We start from the raw sequence: 22,090 nt of genomic DNA, 5'->3' as shown, positions 1-22,090 counted from the left end.
CAATTCTCTTTGCAGATTTATCTTGAACTGTCCATTTAAAACTCATCATTGCTTTATGTATGATTCACTACACTGGCTGCAACCTAAACCACGAAGGGATTACCACTGGATTTTGTTTATTTTTAAATGTGTTAATTCCAATTGTCCTGCATACCTTAAACAGCACTTAATACCCTATTCCTCAACATACTCACTTAGACACCTCCAATATCCAAAAATTTTTACGGTGCCAAGGTTATTTTCTGTAGCTGGAGAGCATTCCAATATAAAGCCCCTCATGATTGGAATAACCTTCCTCTTTTTTTGAGGTCCATTTCTACATTTGGTTTATTCAAATCGTCACTTTTTTCTTTTCTTAAAACTACATGTTCTTGTAATAAGGGACACCAATGGTATTACATATAAATGGCTCATGTTAAAAACATTTAGTAATACTTTAATATGTGTGCTATGTTAATTGTGGGTGCAGGGCAGGTGAGCGAGGTATTGTTTTGTATATGTTTGTATCTGTGTCTTGTGTCTGTATATGTGCGCAGGACCCCCTTGAAAATGAGATGATACATCTCAAGGGGCTATCCTGAAATAAATTCAATTCAATATGAGTGATAAAGCGAGAAAGCGGTGAAATGAGGAGAGAGATCACCTGTCCTGCATATGGATGTAAGTGGATTTTTGTAAATTCTCATTTTGTCTAAGTTAACGTTTTAATTAGTTTGTGTAAATTTGCTTGCAACATGATTAAGCTAGACATGAAAAGCTCCAAGAGGTCTGCCACTTACAATCTATCGCTAACCATTATTAGCAAACATTCGCTAACTTTTTGGTGCATAAGTTTGTTACTTTAGTGTTGATAGTGGTAGTTTGCTCAATTTTTTCCTGTCGCCGTATTCTAATATAAACAAAATAGTTAGCTTGTCAGACTAGAAAACAATAGTTGTAAACAAATGTTAATGGGCTATTCCACCGAGTAGATGCCATTTATGTCCCCAGGACATTATGGCCCGGTTTCACAGACAGGGTTTAGCCTAAACCAGGATTAGTCCATAGTTCAATTAGGACATTTAAATAATTTTCATAAACATGCTTACATCGGGGGGTATAGGTACTAATATGTACTATAAATACAAAAATAACTAAATACATTTTAAGGAAAGTGTTGTGCACATTAATCTAACTGCAAATTGTATCTATAGATACAGTTTATAATTAAAAAATTATTAAAAACTATAGTATTTTGGACAAATTACGTTTTCATTCAGTCCAGAACCCACTCCCTTCATATTTGAAATGGTGTTTGAGTGTGAGGTGCGCTGTAAGAAAACAAGAAAAGCTCAACAGAAAAGCTGAAAAAGCATTGCTTGTTAATTTTATTATTTTACTGTAATATTTATAATTTTTCTGTTATTTATATTATATCTCATAACCCATTATGTACCCCTAAACATAACCCTAGCAGAAACCTCTGCAGACCACTAGATTGAAATAGAAACATGATTTGACCTTTTTTAGCAGTGAGATGAGCTCACTAGTCAATGTTCAACACTCTTCATTATATCAGTGCAAGCATTAATACCTCACATGTGTAGTCAAACTTATAGACTAACATAATGGATGAATGATAAAATGTAAAATGATTATGTACAGAGGAGGAAACTTTTTTAAAATTAAAATGGATGAATTTGTTGTCTATTCAGCACATCACAATTCAGCGGAGAGGACAAGAGCCTCAACCACAGCGCTACCTTGCAGATACTAATTTATTCACATGCCCCTTCTGCACATCTCAAATATGTAAACCCAGACAGTATCATCAAATAGTGGCCCATGTAGCTGGGCATAAAATAAGAGCAACTGAATATGGAGGTGAGTGTATATGCATATCTTTTAAATGTGTATTAAACATTTTTTTACGTCTACTAACATGGCTATTTTTAGTTTTGCTTTAGATTATGTTATATACAGCTGTGGCCTTGGCTGTGGCCAAAAGGCCAAGCATTTTCACTGCTGTCAGTGTCCACAGACCTACATACATAAAGCTGTATAAAAAGGCATCTTTGCAGTTTCCACCCGCTGCCCCCAGCAGCACCTTTTCTCATTGCATACAATTTAAGAAACACGTTACTTGCAACACACTTTAATTTTAGGGTCATATATTAACTAATTTTGTGCATCCCTGCATTAAGAAAAAAATCCATGGGAAATCCATGGGAAAAATAAAGGCGGGACAGTTCCTGTTAAACTCTGCCTTGATTATTTTCTGTTCTATTTAAAATTTACTTAGTAATCATATGTAGTATTGCAGGGTAGTTATCTTTTAAAAACCCTGTTTGATTGGCTGTTTGTAGTGTATATCTTAATGTTGTTGTTTTTTTTTGGCTGGGGGGCATTCATTTATTTTGACAGAGAAATTACTCAGAGCCTGTGTCCTGGGACATGGACAGAATTTTATTCTTAGGACCTTTATGTTTCATTTTACACCAAATGTGATTGAAAATTTTAATCAATTAGGAATTTAGTGGTAATAGTTAAAAATGATATCACATGAAATTTACTTATATCTAGGATATACCTTGACAAGAGATGTCTTGCAGCTGTGGAGTCTTCATTCTAATGGTAAGATCGATGGCTTCTATTGATTCTGCAGGTGCCATGTCAGAATTGTGCAGTTATTAATACATAATTCATGTTGCAGTATGCTCCCTATGTCATCTTGGGGGGAACATTTGACTTTTCAGAGGTGGGTTTTCCAAGCTCATTAAAAAACATTCTGTACGTTTAAGAATTGTTTTGATAAACTTGTGCTTTTTCCAATTATAGTCAGACTGTTCAGTAGTACATAAACAGTGCAATCCATGCTGTTGTTTACGTTCGAGTACCTCCATAATGGCCGCGCATCCGGGTTACCGCCCAGAACGTGACGTTGGTGAAAACCCTCTATTCATTATTAGGCTTGTTTGAGATCTGCAAAATCTGCACAGAACCGATCAGCGCGAGATGCATGCCGGTTAGAAAAGTGTCCGAGTGCGGTCCGCCTGGCTCTGACGTATGTCAAAAAATTCTCTTGAGCGCAAGGCGGACGTGTCGGATTGTGTATATATAAAATAAAAATAAAAACACTGGCACTGCATGTTCAGATCCTCCAGTTTCCATCCCTTTAACTCCCAATAATTCACTATATTCTTATTTTCCTTCAGATATTCTTTCTTTTACCCACAATATTTAATCATCTTATCCGCACCCTACCTCTCTTATACATTTCTCGTAAGCCAATCATAAAAAGACCCAGCTGTTTCACAACAGTCAGATACCATAGACAGATACCTTATAAATAGAGCTTATAGTAGATGGTTGCTTCCACTCCATTCCCTACTACATTTATTAGCTCACATGAATATGTCATAGCAAACAGTTTCAAGATTAGCTCTAAGATAAACAGACCGACATAAAGGAGTTTATTCAATGTTGAATGTGCGGAAGTTTGAACAGGATTTGACCGCAAGAATGAAAGGAATGAAGGGGTCATTCAGCTCGCTAGTTCTATAGTCAGGGCACTTATCAGGGAGTTGGCCATTTTAAGGGTTTTCTCAATCCCTTTGATCAAATGCACTGAAACGTTCACTCAAAATTCCCACAATACACGGTGAAAACCAGGTAGCATCAATGCTCACATGTTCCCTTATCGCAAGTTCTAAAGCTCTAAACATAAATCACGTGAGCCAACTCACTACCTATATTGACAGGCGGTAAATGTTTTTTTTTTAATACAAACCATTATTTAGGCATAACTATATGTCAGCATCACATACATCGCTTGACAGGTAATGTGCAGTATACAATTATACAATTTATTTACGGCTGAAATGTTGCATGTAAATCATGTAACAAGCAAAGTATTCATCATATTGTATACATTAAAAAAATCTGGAGGACATCGAGAATTTCAACAATGGGATTTTTGATAATTCTGAAAAGAACGTAAAAAAATATTTAATGTTGCCTCAGTATATATGATATACAGGGATTTATTTTAAGAGGAAATGTGTGATGCGGTTAAGTTTCCTGCATCAGTGACAAAAAACTGCTATAAAGGTGTCACGTTTTGGGTTTGTTCATGTCATGGCTCCATGTCTGTCATGTGATTCCCTGTTAGTCATGTGATCCTGCCATGTGTTCCTGTCACTGATGTGTCATGTTGTCAGTGGTTCATTGTTCATTATTGTGTCTTTGTCAAGTATTTCCTGTAGACCACTGTTTGTAAGTCTTTGTTCATGGTCATGTCTTCATTTTGAGCGTATGTTTGATATCATGTCTTGATATGTGTGAATAAACTGCACTTGGGTTCTCTACAACTTGCCTCCAGTGGATCCCTTTTACAAAAGGATTCTTAAGATATTTAAGGACTTGCTGACCTGTACTGTACACCCTTCACATATCGTAATTAGATTTTAAAAAAACATTCAAAGGCACTTGAATGCAATTTACAAATGTAGGGTACTCGTATTATTTGTACATTGTGCAATTTAATTCCAGACTTGTTCACTGGTTTCTCTCACATTTAACAGATTTAGATGCTCTTGAGTTTACTGGTTTATGCCCATTTTCACACTCAAATGTTAGAGTGGATCAATCTGGGAAACTTTGAGCTGAGAGATGAGATTCCTTGATGCAAAAGAAGGTAGTGTACTGTACTGTGCTGTGATAAACACAAAACATGCGTATCATCTGAATCAGTATTCCTGTAACACGGTAACTAGTTAAGAATAAAGCTAATTAATTGTGCAACTGCCATTCAGATCAATGACAAAAAGTACCGTATTTGTTATGGGAGGCCAATATGTGCTAGTCTTTCTTAGTCTTTGTCCGGTGTTAAATGTGTACCTGACATTTTGTGGAATATTTTGCTGTGTGGCAAGTTATGTTGTAATTATAAAGTGATGTGTTTGGGAACCTTGTTTACAGGAATACCATAAATAGACAGAAAAGAATGCTTTTGGGCCCTCCAAAATCTGTTTTATTTACCCTTTTCTGTTCCATCAAATTACAAAAAGTTTATTTCAGACAACTTCAGATCTATGCATTTCATGAAATTATAGATTGTCCTTAAATGAAGTCTCAGTACTATACTAAATGGCATTCTGTTTGTAGATACAATTATTTGTATTTCAAACACAATAACCCAAATGGAATAATTTAGTATCAAACTCACCTTCATTGGACAGAAAGAGGGAAGCAGCACAGAGAAACTGCAACTAAAATCCAAGTCTCTCAACGTTGGTGAACTTGCCTAAAATAGTTCCAGAATAATTTGTTTTCCGTTGCTCAAAAACAGAGACTATGGGACAACAATGGACATTCTTGGGTTCAAGATGATTCATATTGTTGGTGACGTGCTCCATGTAGAATAAAACGGTTATTTCCTATGAGATGACTGGAGTCACTTCATGCGAGTGAAGTTTGGTTATATTTGGACTTCATCAGACAATAAAAGGGGTTTATGTCTTCAAAGTGTTTTATTTATTTTGTAGTTGAAATGTTTCTTTTTTTTTTTTTTTGCAGAAATATATCATACAATCTCTAAAGCGTAATGTTAATAATAAGAAAAGCTCAAAAAGATGTAACTTTACTCACACACACTGAAGCTCCTTCAGAATTTGTGTATGTACAGTACAACTACAAACATGAAAACATGGGACATGATGGGTGGGACAAGTGGAAATCCTCTCTCATGTAACCAGATCCGCTAAAATGCAACTCGGAAAAATGTTCTCCTAACAATTAACAAACAAAAAAATAGTAGCTTGAACAACGGTTTTTTATATTATAGGAGGAATCAAATTATTATTTTGTGTTGCATATATATATAAAACTCTATGGTATTGAGAAAAATCCATCTTTACATTCCCTATAGCACTCATATTAATGACATTAATGTTGATATCTGCTTGTGATGTGAGCATCGTGTGATATTCTCGAATACTGTACAAAGTGAATACATAATCTTTTTTTTAAATATATATTTTTAAATAAAGATAGCACACTTAAAGCTGAAATATCTAAACAAGTTTGAAAGTACCTTGTTTATAATAAAGACAAAAAATATCAATTCAGTGCTGACATGTATACAGTAACTTGACATGAAGTTAAAAGAATGCAAACAGTACATGCACACCATGAATAAAAAACACACTGTAATGAAGATGTGACTATGGTTCTCAGTCAGATGTGTTTGGGGTGTTTGACTTGAGCCATACGCCTTCTGGATGTTGATTTTGAGCATGTGAGCACTACATATAAGATTGTAATCATAACTGAGAAGAGAAGCCAACGAAGACACTCAAACCACAGAGGTAAGCCAGACCAAGACCTAGAACAAGATCATAAGAGTTTTCAGCCTTCTAACGTACATACGTTTGTTGAAATTGCATTGAAACGATTATATTTTTCAAAATGTTTAATATTAATACTCTTGTCCCACAGAATGAAGTCAGTCATATTTGGAATTAAATTATGAAATAAAGTATGAGTTTTCATGCATAGCTTTCTGTTCGTGTCTGACTACTTACGTCGTGTTATTCTGACTCCATGCGAGTTGAGAGACTGTTGCAGAGCTCAGTAATTCCTCTGTAGTTTGGATGGATGTTGAGAGGGATGTTGTGCTTCTTATGCAGTCATAGCTAGAGAGAGCTAATCGAGAACGTGAGGTTCATCCTCTTGTCAGACATCTTAAAACCATGTAAATGCAGCACAAAACTATAACATTACTGTAAAAAGTTTCCACCCTCTCTTTTTGATGGGGCTTTCAATATTTGGAAGTCACATGGTCTAGTTACAATTGATCAGCTATTTATAGATTATAATTTTGCTTCATTTGACCAACTTAAAAATACACTTTCTTTGTCCTATTCACATTTATTCCGGTATTTCAAAAGTTCAGAGCTTTGCCAGTAAACATTTTCCGGAGTTCCTCTCTGCCCCTGTGGTGTCTAGGAGTGTATTTTAGACCATGTAAGGGGTGCCATTTCAACGATTTACAGTATAATAAATGGCAAACAAACCCCATCTAGCGGGTCATTAAAATCTCTCTGGGAGCAAAAGTTAAGTATTTTGTTAGAAGATGAAACCTGGGACACTATCTTAAAAAGGATACATTCTTCTTCAGTTAGCTGTAGGCACAGGCTTATTCAATTTCAGGTAGTGCATCTTATTCATTGGTCTAGGGTGCAACTCGACAAGATATTTCCTGATTTAGACCTCACCTGCCCACGCTGTGTTGTGGAGCCAGCCTCTCTGTTTCATTCTTTTTGGTCGTGTCATAAGTTATTAAGGTTTTGGGGTGGAATATTTAGTTGTGTCTCAGGAATTCTTACCACATAATAGACCCCAACCCATTGACAGCTTTATTTGGGGTTGTTCCGGAAAATGTTCAACTTACAGCTTTAGAGATGGATACTATTGCACTTTGCACACTGTTGGCTAGACGACTTATACTAATTAATTGGAAGCTGCCATTTCCTCCAACCTACCGTCAGTGGGGTTTTCACCTTTTGCCCTCAAACTTGAAAAGATTCATTTGGAGTTAGAATGAAACCCGATCTTTTCTTGACATCTTGGAGCCCTTTTTTAGATTATTTTAAGGAGACAAGCTCTGGATAACTTTTCTTTTCTTTTTTTTCTGGTTTATTTAGTTGTTTATATGTATATGCATATGTTACTGAGATTATATGTTAATTCTTATGTGAGCATTTATTATGCTTGTTTAATTTTTGCTTTTTCCCCTCCATTTAATTATGTACAGTAACAATCTGATGCTTGTACTGTGCTTGATATGCTAAAAAGAAATGCTACATCGTGTCCATCCATGTAAAGTAAAACTAATGTACTTAAAAGTTTTAAAAAATGATTACACCATTGTATTGTACGAAACGATTGGCCTATCAACACATTATAAGCCACATTAATATTATAGGTAGGCTACTCTGAGGTCATTTTTACTACAGTCGACGAAAGTGGCATTTGTAACCATTTTATGTTTGCGAATTGGTGGCTAATTCATATGAATTACAATCTAATTTTGTTGTACAATCTGTTTATGACCAAGTGATGGTTATGTTTAGGGGTGGTCATCTTCATGCTTAGTTTTTTTTTAATATAAATAATAAGTTTTCATATGAATTTGCCACCTCGTAAAATAATTAGGCTACATTATCCTGTGAGATTGTGATGACAGATGACGGCAAATATTCGAAAATAACTGACCAGTGAATGATGCGACTGGCCAATTTGAATTCCAGAGAGTAATTCCAATGTAATAAAAAAACGTAATATACAATCAATGTACAGGTTAAACTCACCCTTAGATGAGATGAGATAAACACAGTTCTTGTGTGCAGGCTGAAGGATCTGCAGAGAAATAAATTCGCTGCTCTGGCTGCTGACATCATTAGAGGCCAAGCAGAAAAGTTGGCTGCCTTCAGTGATATTTGAACAATGGAGATGGAGATCAGTGGAATTGTGCAGGACGATGTTGTTTGGTTTTTCAACTCTGTACCAAGTGTACTGCACATCCGTTCCTCTCTCACTCCTACAGCGAAACACAGCTAGTTGTCCCCAGCATGTCATCTCCAGAGAACTGAGAGGCCAAAAGTGTGGTTTCATTACAGCCTCTGAAATTAAATACGCAAGTTCTGTCATGGAACTCTAGATGGTGCAGATCTATTCTGCCAAGACCAAACATATCAACATTGTCAAATCCATTACCATGCCAAACACTCAGAGAGTTGTCATGACATAAATTTATATTCTATTTCTGCTTGTGCCAAACATCAAGATGAAAATGTGTAAAAAAAAAAAAACAACATCTTACTTTGGTTTAGGAAACTTCACACGATGAAAATTAAGTCTTACCTTTTGTTACTGTAACTTGGATCCTGGTCATTATATCAGAATAAATTTTGTCAATCGCCACCCAATATATCCCAGTGTCGTCCAACTTCAGATCTCTTACATGAACAATCAAGCCTCTAGAAACTCCGTCGATGATTTGAGCTCGTGTTCTGTACGCAGACTGTGTGAATCCATCCGTGTCCATCAGAACCTCACACGAGGCTCTGGAGTCTCCAGCACACCAGTACTTCTTGTTAAATCGGAAATGGGTTGTTCCGTAGGTGCAGGTAATAGTGAACGTGCATCCAATTGTTGCTTGAATCTTTGTTTTATCACATTTAAACTGCATACTTACTAGAGAAAAAGTCACAGTTTTAAACATTGCACAAATAAAGATGATCATCAAAATATTGTTTTGTTTCGAGGATTTAAAATCAGCACGATATGAAAATCACCCTATCTATTTTCTAAATGAGATTTTGGTTTCTATTTTCTAAATCTTTTTTTGTTTTTATGATTTGACCTCATAATGTTTAAATCAAAATGTCATAACCGGATCCTCTGATGAAAACAACAGATTTCTCTCTGGTGACATACACAGGACTTCTCCAATCATTTAATCTGCTTAAAACCCGCCCCTGAAAGCTCACGTATTTCTGCTTCCACTTACAACATCCACACATCTCAAAATCTAAATCAACGATAGATGGATAACCAACTGTTTTCCCATGTATCTCGAATTTGAAAAGTATTTTTTAAACTCTTAAAACAATTTTTATTTGAAACATTTTAAATAAATAAAAACATTAGCAAACCCGTAACAGTGTCTGTGTGCATCTTAGTCATTTTGTTCAATCTTATGTGCCTTTACTAGACGTAAATTGGCAAAGTTGTGTTACAATCACTGAGATTAGTGGTTATATCTCTCTCTCTCTGCTCAGATTACCAATATTTAGTTTAACATTTTGAATAAAATTAAATGCATGTTATCAAATTAAACGAGAATCTGATTCACAAGAGAACAAAAGGAGATTCAGGCGATGCCGGTTCAGCTCATTTAACATTAACATGATTGCAAATCAAATAATCAACCGTTTTAATGCAGAAATTAAATGTTGATTTTTTTCTACCAAAATATTGTCCTATAAACTTTTTGGGTGGTCATGATAGATACAGTATTTCATCCTATTTTCTAAACTGACGGTAAAGCTCAACCCACGTTACAGCCGTCCCTGGTCTCCTTACAAAACTACTCTGACAGACATTTACTAGGTTTCATTTACTAAACAAATACTAGGCAAATAAATATAAAAACTACTGCATCAAATATGTTTTTAAAAAATCTGTAAAAAGAGACTTACTCTGAGCTAGAAGCAGTATGAACAAGCCCTTCATAGTGTTATTGAAGGTGTGAATATTATGTTGTGTTGGTGCACCTTGCTGCAAGTTGTTTAGAATGAAACAGGATGTAAGGCAGAGATGGACGAGCTGTGGTTTTCAAATGGCTTTGTGGGGTCTTTCAGTATGCTGACAGACATAAGTACACACGCAGTTCAAATTTACTTAAAAACTCTAGAAAAGGTGAAAGTGCACTTTTTCATTCAAAAACTTCACAACAATAAGAATTAAAATACAGACAATCTACAGACGAGATTGGAAAATTGTGTATAGAAAGTGCTATACCTGTAGAACATTTGTCAGTGAAGTAGGACAGAACAGGAAAAGGTCAGAGACTGCTTTCACCAAACAGCCACTAGATGGAAGTCTTGTGTGTAATGGCAAGTAACATTAAATTAAAAATGCCATTTAAAAAACATTACATATATATATATATATATATATATATATATATATATATATATATATATATATATATATAATATATATATATATATATATATATATATATATATATATAATTTTTTACTATAAAAAACTAAAATACTAGGCAGATGAACATAAAAATTATACTTCAAATATGTATTAATTGCTAATAGCAGTATAAACAACATAACTTTTAAAAAATATAATAAAGAAAATATAACTTTTTAAAAATAGTTTTAGACACCAGTTAAGCATGTCAAACTGCAGTAAGACAATGCTTGACATGTCAGGTCAACTGCCTGAATACATTTCAAGAGCCACACAAGTATCTTTCTCTGGTCTGACTACATTTACACATTCTCGATGTTCTAGTTCCACTGTTGTGAATGTCATCAAACAGGCTTGGCCACTTCCAGCGATGAAGCAAATGACTTTGACTCTTTCACTATTTTTCTTTTCACATACAAGCGCTCACCCACCCACAAAAGCTTCCTGTGTGGGGGGTATTGGCTCTAAAACCTTGTGCTACAAAGTGTTGGGCAGAAAGACAGAAAGAGAGAGAAGGCCGCAGACAGAATAAACGCTAGGTATGCAACAAAAAGAGTGAGAGAATCTAAAGGAAGATATGAAGGGTGGAGAGGGTCACAGTGATACTTGGAGTTGACCACAGAACTAGTGAACTGTTGCTGTCACTGCTTCCGTGACGACACATCGCACAGTTCCTCAACTCAACTGCAGACCTACAAGAAGCACACGAAGAGAGAAAGCCAAAGATGGACACCTTTCAGAAGCCCACCGATCTCCCCTATCTCTGACATGACGGAGGAAGCTGCTGTGACACACATCATGCCATGGACGCCCAAGCCTGCATTCTGAAGGACCTACTGGCCCAAATCACCAGCAAGGAAGCAGAACAAGAAGGGGCAGAGAACGGCTTCGCCGGAGAGTTTTTGGTGAGTTATTAACTAGGTCTTACGTTTACAAATGTCACCGCAGGGTGAAAATATGCTCTCTGACGGTCAGATTCAAGTCATGTGATACAGTCGATAGGTTAAAAAAGGTGCCAATGTTTCTGCTTTTTTACATTATATGCATGTGCCAAAAGCAAGCTAAAAATAAAATGTCTGGCCACTGAGCTGATGGCTAAGCGGGGACTTCCTCTTCTAAATACAGTGCCTCTCAATTGAAGCTTTCATACAGAAGTTTTCATCTGTCGTGATGTTATTTATTATTGAACTAATTGATTATTGAATCTATGGCTGACTGTCTACAACAGGGAGCCCCATGTAGTATTTCGTCTCACTACTGCTTAGATTTATTTCCACCAAATGAACCTTTATTTGCTTTCCCCCTCGAATGTCAACTGTTAGATATTCCATGTGAATAGTCATGGCATTGGTGACTGAGAGCGAGTTACCCATGATGACCCATCCTGAGCTGTGTCACTTCGACGGAAAATGCAAAAATGAGTTTGTTCTCTAAAGATTTGGAAGACACTTTTATTTAAAAGCATCTTACAGTGCATTCAGTTGCTTAGAGTGAAACAGGATGTTAGGCAGTGAGGGATGGACTGTGGTTTTCAAATAATACTCTTATATGCTGATATAAATACATTATATTGAAATAGAAATAAGCGCTTTCTTCATTGAACTAAACCAAACAAAAAAATAACGTCATGCCAAAACCGTATCTTATCTTATCAGTGTTGACTGCGCATCAATCTCATAACCTTGGTGTCGCTACCGCACTATGCAGTTTCGCAAGAGAAACTATAGTTGAGCTAATGTTAATACAAAGTCGCATTTTGAAGAAAAAGTTGTGAAGAATAATTTTTGGTCAATTCATCTTAGGCAGAATGTCCTCTAAATCAGAGGTTTCCAAACTGGGGACTTCCAGATGGTATTTGCTATAGGGCACACCAATATACAAATAAATAAATAAATAAATATTTTTTATCTGTTTTTTGAAATGTATATTTAGCGCTAACTTAAATATGCATAACACTTCAAATATTTTTAAACATATTTAATGCAACAACAAACAAATTTTTAAAAAATTTACAGCGAAAAACACTGTGAAATTGTGTCTCTTTTTCAAACATTATTATTGGGTAGAACAAAGGTACAGTCAACTTAATACAACGTAAAACATTTCTAGATAAATTCTAGTTTTAATTAATTTGATTTGGCTTCAGTAAAAAAGTGCAGAGCCCCGCACCTGACATGCGGGAAAAAAATATGTACATTGTGGCCATGAAATAAGAATTCATTTCTCTTATTTGAGTAAATGGATATAATAATTCATTCCCACAATTTAAGTAAATCATGCGCACAATATAATTCGTTCTCTCAGTCTTTTTACAAAATTGTGTGCACAAGATTCATTCCCTTGATTTGACCAATTTAACTAAAACAAGGGAACAAATTAATGGCTCACAAGTTATGTCTCACAAAGTAATGGCTCTTTGAATATGAAAATATCTAGCGTATATAGTACTTTGGGGTCATTGTCATAAAAATATTGGAAAAGGTACAGGTATGTTACTCTCGTAGCTATTGCACCCATTACGTACTCGCCATAATGCGCCAAACCCTGAAGTACCAAATTTATTTAGGCATGCCCTTGCCACCATGGCTTCATCCTGTTATGCAGAACACTACATGCTCTGTGGTCCAGCCTGAACGCTACACAGTGTCTGTTATAGTCCTCAGCTGCTGCAAAGTGTTCAACACCCAATGTCAAACCAGGCCAGTTTTCTCATTCACATGAAGTGTGAATAATTACTCAGATTATAAAATGCTCTTTTAAACATGCTGCTTCTTTATTATCTGTCGAAACGCTGCCAAACAAGACTTCTGCCAGAATAAGTGATTTGAATCGCTCACTGGAGGAACGTTTACAGGAAGAGAAACTGTCTATTTGGCAGAGCATGGGAACCTAAGTTCCCATCACCCTGAGAGCAGAACTCCTGGTCCTCACTGCTGGGCCGCAAAGTATCCCGACACAAGGGACATAAATGTAGAGAAATGCCAGATACGAGTCCAGTCTCACGGTCCAAAACTTGAGGGTTTCCCACAGCGTGATGACTGGTCCCTTGCATGCCGTCCTGACTGTTTTAGCTCAGAGATCCCATGCTAATTGCTCAGCTTGCTATATTTGCTCACTGTTTGTTTTGGCTCTTAAAGGGATAGTTCACCCAAAAAGTTAAATTAGCACATGATTTACTCACCCTCACACTCAAAAATGTCCTGGCTCTTCCAAGCTTTATAATGGCAGTGAATGGTTGTTTGTTTCTGTTTTGAAGTGCATTTATCCATCATAAAAGTGCTCCGGGGGGTTAATAAAGGCCTTCTGAAGCAAAGCGATGCGTTTTTGTAAGAAAAATATTCATATTTAAAACCTTATAAAGTAAAATAGCTTCCGGCCAAACAAACACACGGATTTCACTTAAGTTTAAAGCGCAACTTATGCGAGTAATGCGACGTACTGCTGATATTTACAGTACGCCATTAAGCACTACGCTACTTACGACATCACAAGTTGCGTAAGTTGCGCTTTAGGTGTAAATAGACTGCGTATGGCCGGAAGCTAAAATTTCACTTTGTAACGTGTTAAATATGAACATTTTTCTAACACAAACTCATCGCACAAGCAGAAACGGCCATTCACTGCCATTATAAAGCTTGGAAGAGCCAGGATTTTTTTTTATATAACTCTGATTGTATTCATCTGAAAGAAGAATGTCATATACACCTAGAATTACTTGAAGGTGAGTAAATCTAATTTTCATTTTTGGGTGAACTATCCCTTTAAGGCTTCTCGTAAGCTCAGCTGTGGTCGGAAAGTCTCTTGGTCTGGTATCAAGGTGCTTGTGCTCAGAGACACACAAAGGAGAGCGATGGTACATCCCACGTGCATGTTGTGACAGCCACACACACTCACATACACAGCCACACTTATCTATTTTTCACAGATCTTAACCACAGGGCTATACACTGCATTCTGTTAGTCTTAGATCACTGCTGTTGAGATGTCGAAAACAGAAAAAGAAGCTTTTCTTACTTTGCTTTGTCTTCTAAAATAATATCCATATTTGGATTGGTTGGTTAGTGTTTTAATGCCATGCCAGCTTTATTCCTTGGCTATTTTAATGCCAAGCTATAAAATAACTACAAAAAGGCAATTAAAAAAAACTATAAGGTTCTTTAAATTTCCTTTAGAGATGAAAACTCACAAATGGATTCAGGGTTAACCCCGTTTCTTCTAAAGTGTTTAATATCAATATTAACATCTCAGCCATAAACTTGTGGGTTGAACAACCTTGGGTACGTAGAAAATCACAATCACAACTGAATCTATATGTAATCTGATCAAAACAGAAACTGAAGAGGCAGTCTACAAAATATCGAGCAGAGAAGACATACCCCTCCACAGCTGCGGACAAACAAGATAACGTGAAGAAGAACAGATACAAGGACATTGTTCCCTGTGAGTATTACATTTGACATCTGACTACCGGTATACTAAATGACATTACAGTACTATATTGCATTTGCTATATAATGTACCATAATATACTGTACAGTGCATATTTTCTCTAATGATATAATAATAATAATACGTTCAATTTATATAGTGCCTTTCCCGAGCTCAAGGATACACAATAAATCATACAGTCGTATAATCAATCATATGGACAATGGACATTTGCCCAGTCCAGAACAAGAGCCAATGCATATAGAGGTTATATAAAATTGTGCAGAACATTCAAATCCACAACAAAGAACACAACGTCATGCAGACAGCATAGAAATGTAGACAGTATACAAACACAGTGAGCGATACATGAACGTAAATACTGTCTTGTAATTATACCATACCAAAATATACTGTACTTTACTGTATTGTAACACATGGCAAGTGTCGTTTTCGGTTGTTACATTAAAAAAGCTGATGTAGTATAAAATGCAAATGACACAAATATGTGTGAGAGATTAGCACAATATTTGTGCTGTGTTAAAACACTGCTTAAAAAACATGAGATGATTGATGCTAAAGGTGCTGACGAATGTGTTTTCTCACAGTTGATCACAGCAGAGTAAAGCTCTCCCTCATTAAATCCAAACATGACACGGACTACATTAACGCTAGTTTCATTAAGGTAAGAGGGTTATATGCAAGAAAGATATCACGCTATACACACATACACTAAATCCAATACTTTAATGCAGATTAAGCAGAAAATGTAATGCTTAAACAATCACTGAGGAAAATATCAGTAACCGCTGCTATTTGTTCTCTATTTTTCTCAGGGGGTGTTTGGCTCTAGGGCGTATATTGCAACACAAGGCCCGCTGCCAAACACTGTGCTTGACTTCTGGAGGATGCTGTGGGAATACAACGTGCAGGTATGACCATTTCACACACATTCCACTTCCTTTCAAAAAACAGGTACAACCTGTTCGATCTCTGGCAAAGGAGAATCATTCACATGCAGAAATACCTCCACAATAACTTCTCTCTCTCTCTCTCTCTCTCTCTCTCTCTCTCTCTCTCTCTCTCTCTCTCTCTCTCTCTCTCTCTCTATAGGTTGTTGTGATGGCTTGCCGAGAGTTTGAAATGGGAAGGGTAAGTTGTAACTGACAGTGTATTAGAGGAAATGTTGTCAGTCACTGTCTTAAAGAAAACATAAATTTTTATTAACCACATCCTCCTTGCCTCAGAAAGGTGAAGCAATGCATCAAGCATGACATTTTCTTCTACTTTTTATTTGCATTTTTTATCTTGAGCTCACACCCTTTCACAACTTTTGAAATCGTTACTGTGCTATTCTCATAGCGTAGAACAGATGCAGTTCAAGGGAGCAGTTGAGACTGAATGCTGCATTTCCTCTTTATTTCAGAAAAAATGTGAGCGTTACTGGCCGGAGTCAAAGGAGGATGTGTTTGTGTGTGAGCCCTTTGCCATACACTATGTAAGAGACACTTCTTCCTTCACTCACACCACACTTCCTGTCCTTGTGTTTTATATGCACTCACACATGCCTGTTCAAGCTTGATTCTCAGTATAGCAACCCTGAATCTAAAACACTACATCAGAGAGCTCAACATGTAAAAAAAGAAAATATCTGTAATCTTAACGGATAATGTCCTGGAAGAAAATTCACTAGTACCCTTTTCCATTTTTCTACGGATTTTTTCTTTTAGTGTAAAGTTTATCTTTGAAAACAGTAATAATGTAATAAAACTTGTAAATGTAATCATGTTCTGCCTAAATTAAACATGTATTTATTTATTTCATTTATTTAGACAAAATAGTGCAGAATTGTAATCGACCATAGCATGAAAGTAGTTATTAGCTTATCGTGTCAACCAGAATTTTAATATCGATGCATCCCTCTAAATAAATAAAGTAAAATGTAGGATTGTTATTCACTATTGAATAACATTATCCGAAATATTACCAGCACATTAACCAGCACATTGGACATTCCATTCACGTACATGTTTGCTTTTGTCCAGGAGTCTGATGAGAATAAGGGAGAATATTTGATAAGGACGCTGAAGGTGACATGCAAACAAGTAAGTAACACTTCTTTGGTCTTGACTTCAATGCACTGAAAAAAGTTCTTTTTTAGTCAATCAGCTCTTATACAGATATAATTCATTTGATTTGAATTAATTTTATTCAATTAAAGTAGTCAAAAACATATTTGAGTGTAAGCACAAAAAAAAAGTTGTTTTTCTTGGCTTACTATTTATTTGTATTATCTGTATTGCATTCTTAATAATTTTTCTTCACTGTCCAGACTAGATGTTTGCCAAAATAAGAGCTAAATAAGTACTTTATAAACTGATCGCTTGATGTGTTCACACTTGAGTCAAAATATAAAAGTATTGATATAGGTCAAACACTGTTGTGGTGGCCTATGATATATTTTTTTTCTCGTGGAAATGTCACTGCGCAAGAGTACAAAAGCATTCAGTTTTAATAGTCAAGTGCAGCAACTGTAGTGGAGACAGTGGAACAAACATCAACATACACAGGTGCTTACATTTCCGAAGACGTTTTGTAGTGCTGAAAGAAAACCACCAAAATGTGGTGGTTTAATGACAAGCAAACCAGGTTGTTTATATCACACCGGTTATTTCCAGGTGTCCCGGACACTGAAACAGCTGCACTATGTGAACTGGCCGGATCACGGAGTACCTGACTCCATTCCTGCCATCCTGGAGCTGCTGCAGGACATGCGCATTTACCAGGATCACGATGAGCTTCCCATCTGCATCCACTGCAGGTAAATGCCTGTATCTGATGTGATGGAGTTATGATTCATGATTGCAGCTGGGGGCTATTCAGATAAAAACTGCGCTAATGTTGTGGCCATGATGTAAAGTTTTAGTGGCCATGAACGCAAGATTTGTTTGTATCTGTAACCATGGCCACCACCATTTTTTACACAGGAAATATGTAGGTGGTTGACCAACAACAAGCAAATACCCCAACAAGCATCTGCACTACTTCTAGCACTGAGTTATAATGACAGTTAATGCTATGCTGAAAGACATTACATAACCAACAGAAGAGAAATTAATTCTTTAAGGTATTCTTTATAAGTTACCTTAACCATTAAGACTGAAAAAGATATAATATGAAGATATACTTATAGTTTTATTTGGACATTCCTCAACCAATCTTTCAGTCTGAACTATGGAGGTCAATAATATCCAGAGAAAACAATAGTATAGTATAATGTCTAGTATGAAAAATGGATATTCATTTTGAGATTTGCTAAAAATTGAAATCAGTGTTATTAAATGATGTTTTTAACGATTAACTTGTTTTTCCACACAGAATATTCTGAGTACCGTATAAGCAGTTAATTGACTTGTTCAAATGAAATCATTCTTATAACTCCACAGCAGTGTTAGAAAAATGTAACCCTTAAACTACACTTAAGAGTAAGAATGTAAGAAAAGATCATTGTGTTTTCACTGTGGCTCATTCTCTTGGGACTGTTTGGGGATTTGCAGTGCAGGCTGTGGAAGAACAGGTGCGTTGTGTGCCATCGACTATACCTGGAATCTACTGAAGAGACAGGTAAGGATTCAACACATCTTCCTGAAGTTTTCATTGTACTGGCAAAACATTCTGCCTCATACTTTAGGTCAGATGTTAATCTTAATTGCTCTTGTTTAGATGATACCAGAGAACTTCAGTATCTTTGAACTGGTAAAGGACATGCGTACACAGAGGCCGTCTGTGGTTCAGACTAAGGTAACCAAAATGGTTTCTCCTTAATTTTCCATCATCAATAAAAACTAAAACGCCTCAATTTTACTTAATGATACATTTTCTCTTTCTCTTAGGAACAATATGAACTGGTATACAGGACCATCCAGTTGCTGTTTGAGAGATATCTAGCAGCAATGGAAGAACCAAACAGAGAGGTCAGATAAGACACCAGTATTACTCACTCTGTATAAATTATGTCATTTTATTTCCCACTGATTTAGCTTTCTAGTTATGGCACTTAACACATCATAGCCAGAGCATTTTGCAGGCCTGAGTCATGAACAATTTAATGTGATCACCAATCAGGTCCCAGCTTCCACCTTACCCGTCACCATAAGCAGTGGGAGTGAGTTATCAGATTTCAGCGACTCCGAATCAGAGGCTGAGACAGACGTCAGAGCGCTGCTTCAAACTGAGCACAGGTCTGAGGAAATCTCTCATTTCAATAATCCAGATTTTAAGGGAATAGTTCTCGTGGAACACAAAAGTAGAAATTTAAAAAAGTTTCAATTGTTTTTGTCCATACAATGAAAGTCAGCGGTGTCCAATGTTGTTTTGGGCCCCATTGACTTTCATAGTATGAAAAACATCAACACTGACAACAACAGCCTTTCCGCTCCAATAGCATCCCCAAAGATAAAAAACTAAAAGATTCACCCATCTGCCATTGGTCAAAAACAGATAGCTCCAACCTCAAACTAATGCCCTTGGTTGAGCTAGTGTTGCCAAGCCAGGCTGCTCTAACAGACAGAGATAGAACCACAATTTTAGTATCACAAAGCCACAGCTTTAACACCTTCTGGAGAACTAAATTAGCTAATGACCTACTAATTAAAACTTCACCTCACACAAACTTGTCTTTTGAATGCATCTTTCATTCTGATTAACTCTTAACGAGTGCTGAGTCGTCCGATTAAACCAGAGTGTACCACCGTTGGGCGCCACCTAGCTACGAAAAAAAGTATAATCATATTTTTTCAAAACTACTGCCTTGATCAACACGAAATAAGTGCCATTTATTTGAAAGCTTAGAATCTGAACTTTGCAATGTATGTAGCCAAGTAGTGCTGAGTTATTTGTTTATAAATACAAAATTATTCATGAAATATTTGTACTATGTACGGTAGGTAATATGTCAACAACATCATACAGCTCAGATAGTCATGTCATGTAATTTGAAAGGTCTAACAAGAGTAGAATACAACAAGCATAATTGTTTTGGGCTTTGACTAAACTTGAGCAGATTTTTGTTTTCACTTAGATCTAAAGATATAACTTTAAAATGACAAATGTTTAAAATGTTTTTTGGACGCTCGGCTCGGCAAAAAAATAAATAAAAAAAGCCTACCTTGGTTCCAAATGCAATAACTTTTGATTACTTTGATAACTTAAACAAAAAATAATTTTCCTCCTACCTTATTTCCTTCCTGAGTTATTGCATGTCAAATTACAAAGATATGTAATTCTCAGCATGAGAATGTCTAAATGTAATGAAAAAATGAATTAAAAAATGTAAATGTTTTCTTCAAATGATACCTACCTTTAGTTTTGGAGTTATGAGTCTTTGCCATTGTGTATGTCACTCAGAAAAAAGGACTTAAAGGGTTAAATAGAAACCTAATTGTAATCAAAAATCTTGAATTGTTTAATGTCTAAGACACACTGTGACTGTTTTGTGTTATTTCCGATTATAACTAAATCTTTTGCTGTTATAATAGGAGTAATGAGATGGAAATCCTAATGGATGAACGGAATTACATTACACAGAAAATCACTTCTTGGCCACAGCCACATTTACATCCATTCAGTCCAGAGGTCATCTCCACCAAAGTCAGTCCTGCAGACATGCTCAGGTCATTCGTAGCACCAACTCCTCAAAGAGACGTTACAACCTGTGGATATCAAAGAACTGAGCCATCCACCAGCTTTACCCAACTTACCCAAGCTGCATGTTCAAATTATCCCATCAGCCTAGTACAGGAGCTGAGGCCAAATATGAAGCATCTGGAGCGGGAAGAAAACCAAGATGTTAGTCCCGTTGGCAAAGACCACAAGCCTATTATCCCCAGCACCATCTGCTTCACTGTGGAAGATCCATATTTTGGTCCCGAGTCTCCACCAGCTAGTGAAAATCCCAGTGTTATGGACTCTATGGTTCATGAAATCTGGATGGAGAACGCTTGTTTCACAATACCTAGTTTAGCGCTTAATAACCAGGCGTTGGAACTGCCAAAACATGACCACAATGACACAGGTATGAAAACCTATGACTTTTAACAACTGATTCTCTTTCAAATTATTTATGATGGATCACTTATGATAATTGTACAATTTGTATATAGGTGCAAATACACCTTCATCTGATGAAGACACTCCTCCTCCTTTGCCAGAGAGAACCCCAGAGTCTTTTATACTGGCAGCAGATGAAATGAACGGTTAGTCCAACTCAATGTCTAAATAAGAACACAATGTCCACTTCTCACCAATGTGATTTCAGTATATATATGTATAGGGCCTGTTTTTATAAATATTTGCTTCATATGTAAGCAAACCATTTATTTTGGCTACAGACTTGACTTACTTCCTTTTTTTCTGCAGCATCATCTATTCCACTCAGTCCTATTGCGATCACAAGTTACAGTCCTCCTCCCCTACTGTACAAAGATATAGAGGGTAAGAATCACTTACAGTGCACAAGGAAATAAGTGAACTTTGAATTTGCTCTTAATAAAGCCAGATACACCATTATTAAGCAAGTGAAAACGCCGTTTTAAAATTAACCTTTAAAATCAGTACAACAAAGCAAACAAAATACCTTCATACAAATCTCTATAGATGTAGGCCTGCGATTCCAGAATTTCGATTGACTCGATTGTTTGATTCAAACTAATAAAGGAGGTGATGAAGGCCTACTGACATTTCAAGCAACAGCATATACAAATGTCCAGTGCCTTTTTTAAAATTAATTTAGAAAATGAAATTAGGGATGGCCCGATACCGATACCAGTATCGGCCCGATACTGAGCTCATGTACTCGTACTCGTAAAAGCGCCCCGATACCAACAACCGATACCAGGCAGCGTGTGTA

General features: G+C 36.3%; 2 protein-coding genes across 4 annotated transcripts in view; one reads left to right on the top strand and one right to left on the bottom strand.

The window, feature by feature from the left end:
* Positions 1 to 5,552: 5,552 nt before the first annotated feature.
* The window catches only part of LOC306985309 (uncharacterized protein), a 19,703-nt gene continuing 3,165 nt past the window's right edge, over positions 5,553 to 22,090 (bottom strand). The window contains exons 1-5 of one of the 2 annotated variants that reach the window (XM_079587410.1): positions 10,245 to 10,418; positions 8,905 to 9,237; positions 8,352 to 8,663; positions 6,564 to 6,684; positions 5,553 to 6,364 (exon numbers count right to left, since the gene is read on the bottom strand). In XM_079587410.1, the coding sequence (XP_079443536.1) occupies positions 6,217 to 6,364; positions 6,564 to 6,684; positions 8,352 to 8,663; positions 8,905 to 9,237; positions 10,245 to 10,278 (948 nt within the window). In that variant the 5' untranslated portion in view covers positions 10,279 to 10,418 and the 3' untranslated portion in view covers positions 5,553 to 6,216. Of the gene's footprint in view, positions 6,365 to 6,563; positions 6,685 to 8,351; positions 8,664 to 8,904; positions 9,238 to 10,244; positions 10,419 to 20,944; positions 21,007 to 22,090 lie in introns of those variants that run through there. The other variant, XM_079587411.1, reaches the window with a different exon arrangement.
* Positions 11,143 to 22,090, top strand: part of ptpn22 (protein tyrosine phosphatase non-receptor type 22) — an 18,140-nt gene continuing 7,192 nt past the window's right edge. The window contains exons 1-15 of one of the 2 annotated variants that reach the window (XM_079587390.1): positions 11,143 to 11,660; positions 15,087 to 15,195; positions 15,792 to 15,868; positions 16,020 to 16,115; positions 16,297 to 16,335; positions 16,610 to 16,681; positions 17,229 to 17,288; positions 17,862 to 18,004; positions 18,741 to 18,807; positions 18,907 to 18,984; positions 19,077 to 19,157; positions 19,309 to 19,424; positions 20,721 to 21,256; positions 21,345 to 21,437; positions 21,601 to 21,675. In XM_079587390.1, the coding sequence (XP_079443516.1) occupies positions 11,559 to 11,660; positions 15,087 to 15,195; positions 15,792 to 15,868; positions 16,020 to 16,115; positions 16,297 to 16,335; positions 16,610 to 16,681; positions 17,229 to 17,288; positions 17,862 to 18,004; positions 18,741 to 18,807; positions 18,907 to 18,984; positions 19,077 to 19,157; positions 19,309 to 19,424; positions 20,721 to 21,256; positions 21,345 to 21,437; positions 21,601 to 21,675 (1,744 nt within the window). In that variant the 5' untranslated portion in view covers positions 11,143 to 11,558. The remainder of the gene's footprint in view (positions 11,661 to 15,086; positions 15,196 to 15,791; positions 15,869 to 16,019; positions 16,116 to 16,296; positions 16,336 to 16,609; positions 16,682 to 17,228; positions 17,289 to 17,861; positions 18,005 to 18,740; positions 18,808 to 18,906; positions 18,985 to 19,076; positions 19,158 to 19,308; positions 19,425 to 20,720; positions 21,257 to 21,344; positions 21,438 to 21,600; positions 21,676 to 22,090) is intronic. The other variant, XM_079587391.1, reaches the window with a different exon arrangement.

Source organism: Phoxinus phoxinus, assembly GCF_949152265.1.
Source record: "Phoxinus phoxinus genome assembly, chromosome: 18".
In the NCBI taxonomy this organism is placed as follows: domain Eukaryota; kingdom Metazoa; phylum Chordata; class Actinopteri; order Cypriniformes; family Leuciscidae; genus Phoxinus; species Phoxinus phoxinus.
The sequence above is the reverse complement of the archived record's forward strand: the minus strand, read 5'-3'. Positions and strand labels throughout refer to the sequence as shown.